We start from the raw sequence: 15,415 nt of genomic DNA on the forward strand, positions 1-15,415 counted from the left end.
CCATGTACCATCATGGGAATCTGGCCCTAAAAGTGATAGCGATCAATCCCCTATGTTAGAGCACTGAATCCTGAACAATTCATAAACATACATGAAATTTAGGAAGTACTTTATACCTTATATCAGTTTGCAAAGTTTTATGCAATTGTGGATTGTATTATAGAAACAGTTCCTTAAAATTGTCAATATTGTTTCCTTAATGGAACCACTGCATTCCTAAAAGCACATGCTTTTTTTACAAATTATTAATAATGGCTTTAACGAAACAAATGATTATTTTCCTCTGGAAAAATATCTATATCCCAGGAAATAAAACTTCTTAAGCATGCCTACTTAAGGAGCAAACATTTTTTTTTCCCCAGTTGTTGCAACCTGCTGGCTTTTAAAAAGGGTTTCTTTGGCATGAAAGTGAAACAGAGGAGACATACAAATCTTTGCAGTTTTAAATGAACAAATGAGGGTGCACACTTCCTGGAACACAAATCTCACTAAATAAAATTATTTACTGAAAAAAGAGAAACCTCAGTCAAGGGGGAGAGAAAAGGCTATAAGACATTTTGAAATTATTGATTCACCGCATAACAAATCCCATAATAAATGTCTTTATACAATTTCTTTAAGAGCCAGGTCCTTCCCCTAGCATATGGTAAATTATTTTATTTACAAAAACATACATACAGATTCTCAGGAAATTGAGGTATCAGAAAATTGAGATATAGTCATACAGCAAAAGAGGTAGTCATGAAAATCCATAACTAAAAATGAGCTTATTTCTTAGCACTTTAAAAACCTTACATTATAACTTCCGTATTGTTTACATTTTTTAAAGTAGAAGATAGATTTTGGCACTTTGGTGGTCTGTTACTCCGCCTTCTTTTTCATAAGAAGGTTAAACAGTGATTGCTCTCAACAGAACACGTGCTCTGAGCTTTTTCCCCAGCAGTTTTCAGGCTGTACCAAGCCTGGCACTCCCAACCCCACTCTGTCCTTTTGATGAATCACTTATTAGATGACCAGCTTGAACCAAGGGTGACACACCGTGGCCAGAGAACATAGAAAAATTAATCTGGTTCTCTCAGAAACAAAAACACTTGCCTTTGGATCCATGATTGATCTTCCAGGATTTAAAAAATAGTAAGTATAAATATGATATTCCTCCATGTTCCGGTATAATCACTGGTAATGAGAAATCGACCTGTTAGAGGTCAAAGGATTTCAAATTCATCTAAAATGAGAAATTATTAGCTAAACTATGTAAAATGTTTTAATGCTAAAAATATGACAATCTCATCAGAAACCAATTTTTGGCATTTGAGTCTGTGCATCTCTGCAACTCCAAGAACTTCCAAATAATAAAATCCAGAAAGGGCTACTTTCCTCAGAAGCACTACATCGTAACATGGGCAGGGAGAGAAGTGGTCAGTCAGAAACTGTTTTAATTAAATAGATTGTCAACATAAACAGTGCAGCTACACTCTTTTGCTCAGAGACAATTTTCAATCATGATCCTTGTTTCATATTTCAACAGATAGCCTGGTCTTAAAACTCCTATCCAAAACATGCTTTCCTCAGCTTTTACTGCTTAAGTATTATCTAAAGCTATGTTGTCCAATACAGTAGCCACTAGCCACATATAGCTATTTAAATTTCAGTTGATTAAAAATTCAGTTCTTCATGCTAGCCACTCTTCATGGGCTCAAATACCTACATGTTACTGGGTGCTAGCATGTTGGAGAACATAAAGAACATTCCTACCATCATACAAAGTGCTATTAGCACTGATCTGAAGAAAGTGCAGTGTGCCATATGCTCCTGAGACTTTTCAAACTCATCTTTTTAAAAAGTTGTTTAAAAGTATCACTATATTTCTGTGCTACAGGTTAATACTGATCTCTGTTCATAGGTGTGAAAGAAGAGTATCAAATTTCTGCTCCTTATTTAGACAATGTATGAAGTATTTAAAGTGCCATGTGAGGCACAAGTAAAACATGAACTCAGATATTTTCAAAACATGACTATAAAAGAAAATTGGAGAGATTTGGTATACATGATGAAATTTAGCAGTCATGATTGAAACAGATCTCTTCCATTAATATCCATAAATCTTGATGAAAGCATAAACACCATTTAAAGCTTCTCACAAGAATGGGAGAAAAAGCCTTTTAAATAATGCTCTATTTTACTTTGGTGTCTCAGTATGGGTAAAAAAAAAATACTTAAATACAAATAAAAATGGGAAATTGAAATAAAAACTGTCTTAGGAATAAAGTGCTATGAAACAAGGACAAAAAAGTTTTGGTTTAATATGCTCATTTGTATTGATACCTGCTATATGAGATGATTAACTTTGAATACTTTCAGGAAACTTAAGTTCATGTTGCCATTTTTCTAATTTACTTTGTCAGAACACAAAGTAGAGATAAGAAGTATATCACTTCTTCCAAATAACTCTGAGATGAGAGGCAGGAAGTGGGGAACAGAGTAGATTGCTTGGGTTTTTTCTTAGTAAGTAAAACAACTCAATCATAAAATGCACACAGCTGTATCTAAAAGAAAAATGCAAACACAACGTAACCATACTTTATTTGACTGCACCTTATTTAGACAGCTTGCACATTTCAAATCCCATTAAATCTCTCTCTCCAAAAGGATACGGGACAATAGAAGAAAATTATGCAGCAATATCCAGTCATCAAACAGCAGTCCAATATTTTGAGATACACGTGATATTTTATACTCAACTCATATCTGACGTCAATATAATTTATAGTTATGTTTTTACAAACCTGAAAGCCCTGTAACATTTTAGCACTCATTTTAGTGATGTCATGGTGCACTGAAAAGTAACTCTGATGCACTACCAATTTGCTTTTATCTATGCCCCTGAAAAGTGATGAATTTCATGATTCTTAGACACCATAATTAATATACACATCCAGTCTTATACATGTCAGCCAATACCACAACACAGGGCAAGGTAAAGTTAAAACATGTGACAAACAAACTCCTTTACAAAGATTTGTCAAGCAAGTGGAGAGGGTGATTTGGGGAAGAGGCATAAAATATTAAAACCAAATTTTTAATATTTTGTCTTTCTTAATTTTGCTGGCTTCAACTTCAAAAACTATTGTCTTGTTACTGACCTGTGGATTTCTCTTGAGTAGTTTTATTTTAACATAATGGAAATTGTAATCAGTCCACATATCAAAAATGGTAGTATACCCGTTAGCTTCTTCAATACTAACATATATAGCTTCATGGTAGCATGTATAAAAAATGTTCAGCAGTATTAACTGCCAAACCAGTGTCAGTGGATAGCACAGTCAGTCTTAAAGAGGCAGCACCCCTTTAAAAGAAAGTTGCACCAATTTTGCTCAGGTTTAGCCAAGTGAACTCACTCTATCAATTTTAAATGGAATTTTTTAGATTATTCAAGAAAAATAAAAACCCAATATCAAAAAGTAAATTAATGTTTGATTCCCTTTTAATTGGAAGAGACTTAATTCTGGTTATCATGTTAAAAGTTAAAATTTTAGTCTACTTAACAATTTTTGCATACCCAATTAAAGACATAAAGTAGACACTATTATTTAACATACACTAGTCAAACAATACAGCAACCACATGACTTTTTATCACATGGCTATGGTCATGTTTATAAATACCCAATTTGGGAAAACTTAAGTCAATTCAGAGGGAAAGGGTCAGTAGTGATGGTTTCATTGACAACCTGCCAAAAACATAATTGTTGAACTGAAAATCCAGCATGTGTCTACTTTAGAACTGTCCCCTTTAGTGAGTCAAGCAAATGTATGTTCATCAATAATCATTACCTATGAACCAGCAATTCAAATATAAAGTGGTGAGAGAAAAACTGGTGATGTAAGCACTGTACTGTTTTTTTTTAGTTCAATTCCCTCCATATTAAAAATAACAGAAGCATCACAATAATTGGTATTCCACTAAATGCTAGAGCCCAAATGAAGTTTGACCAAAATCATACTCAAAATGGTCAACCGAAAAGCTGAGTATTATGTGGTCATATTTTAATGTAACCAGTATTCTGCCCATTAAACTTTCAAGAGCAATATAAAATGGAAAGAAAAAGGTTTCTTTAATAATAAGGAACTATAAATGATCCCACCAGCAGAAAGATTTATTTTCACCAAATCTGTATATCTTTATTTTAAAAGTACTTGTTACCATGTTCACTTTCAAGACATTACACTGAGCAAAGAGCAGCTTTCCTTTAAAAAAAATAAAAAAAAAAAAGGACAACAAACTTTCCTGAAAGGGGGCTTTTACCAACTGTTAATGGAGGTAGGGTTTTAAAAAAATACAGTAATCATAGTCATAAAATAAAATTCAAACCAAATACTAGAGAAGAAGTAAAGCATATCCAAATGAAAGAAAAAAGCATAGTTTCCTATAAAACATTTTTCACAGAGAATGAATTTTTTTTCCCCATGGGTACCTAGGTTTTCCAGTTAAATAATCATCACAAATTTCCTGACTCAATTGAAAGCAATTAATTTTAAAATCTGTTATAGTGCAGACTGGCCAAAACACAATTTAAGTTATGAGCATAGTGATGGCTATTGAAAACCCATAAGCACTCATTCCAAAAAAAAAATTCCATTTCTCACTTTTGTTTTTCTAGGAACTAAGCAAAGTTCCCCCAAGTATTTGCTCAAATAAGTGGAAAGTAAATAAAATCAGTTTAAAGTGGATACAATGCACCTTAAGAGACCAAGAACCAAAAGTGAAACATTTCAAGAAGTGAAAGCAATGTGAATCCTAATCAAGTGGGAAAAAACTTCCACCTACATTGTAAAAGCTGTTCTTCACAGCTTAGCAATAATTTTGATTAAATAAAATCATATCAGTTTACATTAATTTTCTATTCTTTTCCAAAAATTCCCTCACTCTCAAACAAAAGTGCATCCAAAACCCAGCAATTCCCGGCTCCACCAACTTTCTCATCCCCTTTGGAACCATTTCTCAAAGATTTTCCGAGTAAATTCAACTTCTTACTGTAAAGTAAACCACTCTGTCACTCACCTGGAAAAAGTATCCAAATTATAAAAATCTGAAATAATTTATTATCAAATTTAGAATTTAAATTAAAAAAAAAGTTTGCTTGCAAAGGCCTTAAAAAAAGAAAAGAAAAAGGTAGCATGCATTAAAAAACTAGAGATGAAGACAAATATACTTATCTACACAAGCACTGGCAGACGCAATGTAATTGTTATCTTTACTCATTGTAAGACACAACCAACCCTAAATTTTTCATTCACTAATCACTGAGGTACCAATATTCAAGAATGGAAATTTAATATTGAAAAAATAAAACCTAAAATTGAAGCTTTCCCCCTACCTCCTTCAGAAAACTATGGCAGGTTTCATGTGAAATGTTAGTATACTTAGAGATTTTTACAATCTACATTGGCTTTTTTAAGGAACAAAAATAATGTTCCACTTACTGGTTCTGTGGTAAAATGATCACTTTGTTATTAATTACATTGTCAGCAGACTTTGCAAATGAACAAACAAATCTTGGCTATCAACTGGCACATCTTGCTGGTACCAAAAAAACTCTTTAAGTTTAAAACAATCTCTTTTAATTCAGAACAAATGCGCCATGCCAAAGTGCAACAAATGTTGTGCGACACTCAATGAGACACTGACAGATAAGAACTGCATGGAAATTACTAAATCCACCTGCAAAGCAATTCTGTACAAATTGCATTGCATGCAAAGGTCGATTCTGAGTGGTTGAAGAGTTGTTCCTTGATGTCAGTTTCTCAACGCAGCCACAATTTAAGTCGCAGTGCATCAACTCCATTTAAATAGTATCTGAACAGCCTCTTATCTCGAACAAAACCAAGATTTTCATAAAGTTTCAAAGCAGACTTATTCGTTATTTCTGTTTCCAAAACAACCTTCAAAAAATAAGAAAAACTAAGTTATAATGTTATATATTTGAAACTAATTTACAATTTCATAATTTGACAAATCACTTATAAACAATTAGATCAAATATTTTTTTTAAAAAAATACCATACTTAACTTTTTAAAAATTGATAGCTAAAAAGATAAACAGAAAAAAACACACAAAAATAGTCATCAAAAGTTTAATAATAATTCTTTTTGGGGAGAAAGGGAGTGGAAACATGTTCTGTTCTATTGATTTTTGTGATATTTAGAATTTTTGGTAATGAAAATATGTTTCAAACTAAAACAAAGATAAGTTATTTCCCTGTGGATAATAGTAGTGTGACAAAAAGATGGAAAGAAAAAAAAAATCAATGGTTTAGAAAATAAACCAGTATTTGAAAGTGTTCACCATTGACCTCCAACTCCTATTTTTTTTTTTTAAATAACTACAGGTATTTTACTGTATTTATGTATGTAAAGAACAAGATTAAGTATATATAAGTTATAATCTACTTATAACTTTGTCCCATATGCAGGAAGTTTTCTTACACAATATACATTCAAACAATAGGTTTACATGCTTGTTGGAGGGGTGCTATATTTTCATTAATTTGTCATCATTTATCCCAATGACAACTACCACACTTGTCTAGAGTCCAGATCAGAGTCTGCAAACTACAGCCCTTGGGTCAAATGTGCCCATGTCTATTTTTGTAAATCAAGTTTTATTGGAACACAGCCAAGGCCATTTGTTTGCATGAGGTTTACGGCTGCTTTCTCCATTTACAAGGACAGATATGAGTAGATGCGCCAGAGATCTATGGTCTGCAAAGCCTAAAATATTTACTACTTGGCCTTTTGCAGAGAAAATTTGCTGAACCTAGACCAAAGGTATCCAAACTTTAGTGTACCTGGAGGGCTCGTTAAAAAAGATTGCTTAGCCCTATCCCCAAAGTTTCTGACTAGGTTTGGGGTGGGGCCCAAGAATATGTACTTTTTAAAATTGCCAGATGATGCTGGTCAGGGGACTAAAGACAATACTTTAAACAGAAAAACACACAAAGTATTATTGCCTTTCTGGGTCTTTTTTAACCCTTTGCACTCCGCTGTCCCCTCTCAGGGGACATCGGAATTCTAGCATATCACTCGGATGTCCCCTCTCAGGGGACATTGCAGTTTATTAGTGATTACGGGGAACTGAGTTATTTCAACGCAACTTTTTGAGACATCCATGTTTCCCTGAAGTTTTATCTTGAAATGGCACAAGAAATTAAATCAAAATATCGTAAAATTACTAAGATATATACAAGAAATGTCAGCGGGTTTTGTGTCGGATTAAACAATAAACTACATATTCCCGATGTGGGACAAAGAAAACGGGACTGCATTGTGTGTTCTAACAGGAAAACACCTGGTGGCAGGCGTCAAACCACTTATTACTGTCAAACATGCACTAATCAGCCTGCAATGCATATTGGGGAGTGTTACAAAACTTATCATACTGTACAAAATTATAAACAATAAAATAGTTTTTTTTGCAAATATACATTCCTCGATGTCACCCAATTCATATAAGTCCAATATCATTATAATACGTTACTTGGTTCCAAAATTATACTAAATAATACGAGGGTCTGTAAATGCACGTTTCCGCTGCAAAGTAGCGTCGAGTAGCTGGTAGCCAATGTCCAGAATGGTTCGGAGTGCAAAGGGTTAATATTACTGTAGCAATGGCTCTGATGATGAAGAACTGATACTTTTGAAAATTATGTGATTATCTTTCCTTAATTTACTTTCCTCTACCAATACATCCTGTATCCCACCCTCCCAACTTTTATATTCATAGCTTATTGCTTTTCTATTGATTCTAAACCTACCTCACTGAGAATTATCAATAGAGTGAGCCATGGTTACTGTTAGAATGTTATAACCCTCAGGTGTTTGGAGTGGAATAAAAAGGACAAAATATCATTAAACAAAGGCCCAAGTGAAGCCTTTGAGCATGTTCCTATTCTAACTCAAGCTATCAAAAATCTGACAAGAATCAAACAAAAAATGAAATTGAGAAAAGATTGTACCTCAAGTCATCATATCCAAAAACTGAACTCATGATTAACTCCTCCTCCATGATCCCATATGTCAGTAACAAGATATCCATCACAATAATGCCTCAAGCCTGAAACCTAGGAGTCATCCTAGAACAGTGGTTCTCAACCTTCCTAATGCCGCGACCCTTTAATACAGTTCCTCATGTTGTGGTGACCCCCAATTTCATTGTTATAAATTGAACATAATTAAAGCATAGTGATTAATCACAAAAACAGTATGTAATTATATATGTGTTTTCCGATGGTCTTAGGCGACGCGACCCCTGTGAAAGGGTCGTTCGACCCCCAAAGGGGTCGTGACCCACAGGTTGAGAACTGCTGTCCTAGAACCTCTTTCCTTTCCACCCCCCTACTATGTCCAAGCACTGAGTATTTCCATTTTTCCCTTAAATCTCTCTCAAACTGGTCCTCTTCTTTCTATCCCCATTGATACCACTCTAGTCTGAGCTGCCATCACCTTTCACTGTAAGTACAAGAGCTTCCTAACTCAAAGATCTCCCATTCTTTAAGAAGTGTGACGCTCTTGTTAATTCTCTGCTTGTCCTCAAGATAAAGTCTGTAAATTAAAAATAATCTAAAGAAATCTAAAAGTCCCATCAAAATTTGGTCTCTACCTACCTTGCAAACTTTGTCTCTCCCGTTGCTCTCCAGAATCAACACTAAACTTTCAGTTTCTGGAATCTACTGAGATCTTTCCTACCTTAAACCCACTCTCATTTACCATTTGATAAGTATGTCATCTCTCTTAGTTGGTGAGCCCAATAATGGCTGTGATTATGGACGGGTACCTCTTTGACAGTTATTTTCTCTGCACCTAACACATTGCCTGACATATAGAAATATCTTAAATATTTATTAATTATATATGTTCTCAGCACCTTTTATTATATTACATAAATATTAAACAAACAAAAGTATTGCCAAGCTTGTAAATGACCGGAGTACTTAAAGAGAAAGCACCATCTTAAGACAATTATTTATGCAATTAAGTCATAGAAGCAAATCACAAGCTAAATACAAACTTTTAAAAAATCTAAAAAGCAAGGATCATGAGAAAATTTTCCTAAGAAGGCCTAAAATAATAGTTGTGTAGCAAACATATTGCTTTAAGATAAAAATAAGAAGTCACATCTCTCCGCTCTTTAAAAAAACACAGAATTTAATGGCTAATTATTTTGTATCTACAATCTGGTAACAGATTTATTTTGTATATTGTAAATAAATAAATAAATAAATAAATAAATAAATAAATAAATAAATAGAATTTTTTTAAAAGTAATGTAGGCCACCTAACACTCCAGTCTGATCAATAAAAGTTTTCAGTTTTGAACAATTCACTTGGTTAGTTCCTAGAATTCTGTTTTAGGCCAGCACCTAATTACAACAACTAGTAAAATGTTAAATCAAAACAATTAATATGAGAAGCAATAAAGCTGCAATGATGCAAAACTTGGAACTGATTTCACAGAAATAAAAAGGAGTTTTAATAAAATAGCTGATATTTATCAAAGATTTACTAAATGTTATGGAAAGCATTTTACATGCATTTGTCATTATGGTGTTTTCACAATAACCCTATAAATAATTATTTTCTCTAATTTACAAGTGAATGAAACTCAAGGCCAGTCTCTAAACCTGAACTAGAGCTTAATAGTATTCACTCTTCTATACCTCCCATGATTGGTTTCCAAAGTAAAAACAATGCAGCAAATGGGAGCTCTAACATATTTAAAACATGATGAAGGAGATCTAAGTCCATGTTCATTAATATTTGGCAATCTAAAATATTCAAAACATCTGCAGCTAACTACGGCTACATAAATACAAACTTGAGGTGCTGATTACATAGAAAAAAAATTTCACAAAGGGCTAACCTTTGCTAAAATGAAAAGAGTCTCTCCGCACACTCACAATTTCTAAACAAAGAGATCATGTATTATTTGACTCAATAAAAAATGCTAGGAAAAAAGTAACTATTTTTTAATACTTAATCACTTACATTCTTATATTTAAAGAGAATCTGGGTTTATACTGGAAATTCACTATAAAACTATTCTTTTAGTGCATATCATGGGAGTATTACATTGGAAGCTGAAGGATAATAAGGTTATTTGGTCCTAAAAAAACTAGGCAGTTGAATTATAGTGAACTTCTACGTATTCTCTTCGCAACAAACCATTGTTAGAATATGCCAAACCATTACAGTTTAGAAAGCCCTTTCTAGTATTATAGGCTGGAAGCTCCTAAGGGAGGACAGGCTTGTTCACTGCTAGAACCTAAGCACTAGCTCACTGTCTGGCACCTCACAGGCTACTCACACTGATATTGCTGAATGAACACCTTTATTGCTCTTCATAACATTCCTTTAAGATCAGAATTACCATCACATTGCATATAGACAAAGAGAGAAATTATAAAAAGTTAAATGACTTGCCTACAATCACACAGCTATACTAAGTGACAGCAGATGGATCTGGAAGCCAGGCTTCTCATACACAGTTCTTTAATCAGGCTAAATTAGTTAACCAAAAATCCCTTCAGTTTAAATAACTCCATTTTACTCTGTTCTTTACCTAGCAGCCTCAGTCTCATAGCCAAAATGTTTCCAGTTAAACTAAAAATGTTAAATATATACACTGAGTGGCCAGATTATTATGACCACCTGGTGTTTGTAGGCAAATGAGCTATAATTTCGCACTGTAGAGGGCCAGACCATTATAAATAGGGAAGCAGGTTGTTTACCATGACAGTAGAAGTGCTTTTTTTCTGAAGATATGGGTAAACAACGCGATTTAACAGCCTTCGAACATGGGATGGATACACACACACACACACACACACACACTGAGTGGCCAGATTATTATGACCACCTGACATTTGTAGGCAAATTAGCCGTACACTGCATCGTATGGGATATGGAAGCCGAAGGCCTGTTCGAACACCTTTGCTGTTTGCAGTTACCAAGATAAAATGTCTCCAATTCGCACAGGAACATAAGGATTGGACAGTCGAGCACTGGAAAAAAGTCATGTGGTCCAATGAATCATGTTTCCAGTTGCATCATGCAGATGGCAGAGTGAGAATTTGGTGGAAACAGCATGAAAGCATGCACCCCACATGCATGAATACAACCCTTCAAGCTGGTGGGGGCAGTGTTATGGTTTGGGGCATGTTTTCCTGGCATGATTTGAGCCCTTTAATTCGTGTGGAACAACGTCTGAATAGCACAACATACCTAAGTATCATTGCTGATCAGGTTCATCCTATCATGTTGATGGCGTATCCCAATGGAGATGGCTTCATCCAACAAGACAATGCGCCATGCCAAGTTGCTCATATTGTGCAGGAGTGGTTTCAAGAACATGAGGGAGACTTTACCTTGCTTAGGTGGCCCTCACAATCACCAGATCTCAATCCAATTGAGCATTTGTGGGATGAAGTTAAAAGAGCCATCAGGCAGCTGGTTCCACAACCATCAAATCTCACAGAACTGGACAGTGCTATGCATCAGGCATGGTGTCAGATTCCTCGCATCACCTTTCAACATCTCGTGGAGTCAATGCCAAGAAGAATCGCTGCAGTATTGAAGGCAAAAGGTGGCCCTACGAAGTACTGATGAGGTGGTCATAATAATCTGGCCACTCATAATAATATATATCCCACGTTCAAAGGCTGTTAAATCGCGTTGTTTACCCATATCTTCAGAAAAAAATCACTTCTACCGTTGTGGTAAACAACCTGTTTCCCTACTTATAATGGTCTGGCCTTCTAGCAACTTCAGTGCGAAATTATAGCTCGTTTGCCTACAAATGTCAGGTGGTCACAATAATCTGGCCACTCAGTGTATAGATCTTAGCAACCTCAACATACAACTTTTTTTTCTTTCCTTAGGTTGAGAGCTTTCACCTTTTCACTTGGAAACACTTTTGGCTTCTCTTTGGCATATCCGCATTACCAACATTACTACTCTTGCATTTGGGGGCCATTATTAAGTAAAATAAGGGTACCTGGAATACAAGCACTGCAATACTGCAACAGTCAATCTGATAACCAAGAGATGGCTACTAAGTGACTAATCTGTGGCAAACATACACAGCGTGAACATGCTGGACAAAGGGAGGATTCCGATGGAGCAGTACAACAACAGTGCAAGATTTCATCATGCTACTCAGAACTGCTGGCAATTTAAAATGTATGAATTGTTTATTTCTGAAATTTTCCATTTCATATTTTCAGAGCCTAGTTGACCATGGGTAACTGTGAAACCACAGATAAGTAGGGACTACTATATTACAAAAAGGGAAGTAAAGAAAACCAGAGAAGGTACAATTGATTCTGTCCAGAAGGAGTAAAGAAAACTTTAAGGAGTTGTTGATATTTTAGTTGGGTATTAAAGACTGACAAGTATTTTAATAAGCAGAGGAAGATAAAGAAGCTACTGGATCAAGCAAATACATCAGTGAGAAAGTAGTTACAATGGAGTGGAAGGGGAAGAATCCAAATGAAATGGGATGAAATGGCAATATAAAGTAGAAGGAACAAATACACTACCATCAGAAAATAGAAGGGCCCAGCTGGTGTGGCTCAGTGGTTGAGTACTGACCCATGAACCAGGAGGTTTTGGTTCGATTCCCAGTCAGGGCACATGCCCAGGGTTTTGGGCTCAATCCCTAGGAGGAGGCATGCAGGAGGCAGCCAATCAATGATTCTCTCTCATTGACTTTTCTATCTCTCTCTCCCTCTCCCTTCCTCTCTGAAATCAATAAGAAATATATATTTAAAAAAAAAAGACAAGACTATTTCTACAATAATACATAGATCACTAATTTAGGATTTAACCTTGAGACTAAAACAATATAACCAAAATCTCCATATCATCCCTTTAAACTTTCAAAGTAAAACCAATACTATTTAAACATTTGATCAATTAAGTGAAGCATGTCTCACAGGTAGTGATTATGGAAACTCAGAAAAGGCTTAACCATAAGAAGATAATATCCTTGATCATAGCATCCTTGTTCACTGGAAATCACTCCGCTCAGTAGCAGTAGAGGATCAAAACATAGTTTTATCATGCCAAAGATTTCTCCAAACTGTTACACTACTTTTGCAAAGCCTGACTTTCTTCTGGATGAGCTAAGCCTGTGTGGCTATGGTCCAAATACAGAGACTTATAGTAATAAATGTATGTAAATTTTAGTTACCAGCCATGTAAATTATCAAGGTCACTGTACCTTTTACTTTTTTATATTAAAAGCTGCAAACAATATGAGATCCTCCACCATGTGTAATTATCTTATTTGGAGTAAAATTAAATATCGTTAAATCCTAGACTTCTCTGTGCTGCCCGGTATGTCTGTAGGCCTTTCCATACAACCACCATTTAGGGTGATCTGTCAGAATACAAACTAATGTAAACAAGAATCATGAGAATACTCTGCAGTAAATCTCTATATTCTGACAATAAAATGTGTTCATGAGATACCATTAAATGGAAAAACTATTACAGAATAATTGTGATTTCATTTTTTATAAAAAAAGTATTACACAGTTGCATACAGGTGTGCTTAGAAAATGGGAGGATGCACATCATAAGATTAATAGTAGCTATAAGTGGAAAGATGAATGAAGAGTTAAAGAGCATGAGGACAGTGGAAGGTATATTATACCAAAACACACACACACACACACACACACACACAAAAGGTTAATTTTTGGGTCTAGATTTTGTACAAAAAGGAAAAATTTTTTTAAAAGGCAAGTTACTTATTAAGGTCAGCATGTTGTTGAAAAAAAAAATTACTTAATTTCAAGTATTTTGTGAGCTAAGGCACATTTGCCCTCCAATAATAAAGACAACTGTCACTTGTATCACTCATACAGTTACTATACATAAAAATGCAACTTTGTTCCTTCTTAGTCATCATTGCTATACAGACATTTATACTTCCCCTTATTTATACTTATTCCCTCCCAAATTATTCAATAGTAAATCTTAAAAGTCCCAACTATCACCATTATTTACTGAGCACCTACCATGTTTAAAAGCCCAGTGCTATAACATACAAGAAATTATACCTGCCATAAGGCCTTAGAAAAAAAGCTGAGAGATGCTCTGAGGTTAATATGTAGATGGCTCCACATTAAAAAAGTAGTTGTCTTCACCTACCCTCTAAGCCTTATCATTATTTAATGCTGAGAGATGTTTGTCAAATGTGAAATGTCCTTCATATGAGTTGACAGTTGGCCCAGAGTTAAAAATAAAACTTTTATTTAGAAAGAAACTAAGGCTAATATGTAACTTACAGTAAGTGATAACTTAACTGATAACAAGTCCTCTGAATACCAATTCCTCTGAATACCATTTATTTACTGAAAATGTCTAAGATTTCACCTTTACATTTTGACAAAAAAACAAATTTTAGCTCCCATTATCACCTTAAAATTTGTTCTAGGCCAAAATTCATGTGTTTAAATGATATATAATTTCACTACAAGTTGCATTTGTACATTGCTATAAGACCTGCAGTATAATTATCATGGGATATTTATAAAAATACTCAGTAGATTACTGCCTAAAAGGTCTTAAATATTTAGAAAGACTTACCTCATCACAGTCTCCTTCAACCATGGCATATATAGCTTTCTTAACCAAGTTAGTACCTAGAATATAGATCTGAGTATTAATGAAGGAAAAATGTAATTAGTTTCTTAAAGATACCTAAATTATAACATCATAATAAGCATATAAATGTCAAATGCTGAGTTCTACCTTGAATGCAGATACACAGATTATCTTAAATTGAGAAAAATTTTAGATTTAAAATGAGAGGCCAAGAGAACCTACACATAGCAATATAAGTTTCCTCTTGAAAGACCTAAGCAAGTCCTGATATATTCCTTTTTCTCAGGTGTAATTACTTGCTCCAAGCAGGAGTTTCTGCTATTCTGTTTGAAGGGAAAGGGGAAAAAAGAAAAAGGCAAGATATAATACGGCCAAGCAACCCAGGAACTTCTTGAGCTGGCCAGAACTCACTGCATATGACCCTTAACCAATCTTGCCAAAGATCACACTAGAACTGCTGTGACCCAAAGTAGGCACAAGACACTGGGTTGGTTCCTACAAACCTTATAGTGAGCATGGGGCACACTTAAATCTGGTATTCCCATACTAGAGGCCTGGTGCACGAATTCGTGCATGGGTGGGGTCCCTAGACCTGGTTGACGGTCGCTGGGCCTGGCGCGGAAGGAACAGATGCAGGACGCCGACATCGGTGCCTCACCACCACACAGTTCCCCACCTCCCTCCCTCCTCCTTCCCTCACCGCCATGCCGCCACTGTGGCAGGCCGATTGGGGCCTGCCAGCAGG

At 35.0% G+C, this 15,415-nt stretch overlaps 1 protein-coding gene across 1 annotated transcript in view; it reads right to left on the minus strand.

Moving 5' to 3' along the window:
- Positions 1 to 611: 611 nt before the first annotated feature.
- The window catches only part of LOC102426323 (N-alpha-acetyltransferase MAK3), a 29,337-nt gene continuing 14,533 nt past the window's right edge, over positions 612 to 15,415 (minus strand). The window contains exons 5-6 of the mRNA XM_014465246.2: positions 14,653 to 14,708; positions 612 to 5,942 (exon numbers count right to left, since the gene is read on the minus strand). Of these exons, the coding sequence (XP_014320732.2) occupies positions 5,805 to 5,942; positions 14,653 to 14,708 (194 nt within the window). The 3' untranslated portion in view covers positions 612 to 5,804. The remainder of the gene's footprint in view (positions 5,943 to 14,652; positions 14,709 to 15,415) is intronic.

Source organism: Myotis lucifugus, unplaced genomic scaffold (genome assembly GCF_000147115.1).
Source record: "Myotis lucifugus unplaced genomic scaffold, Myoluc2.0 scaffold_284, whole genome shotgun sequence".
Lineage (NCBI taxonomy): Eukaryota > Metazoa > Chordata > Mammalia > Chiroptera > Vespertilionidae > Myotis > Myotis lucifugus.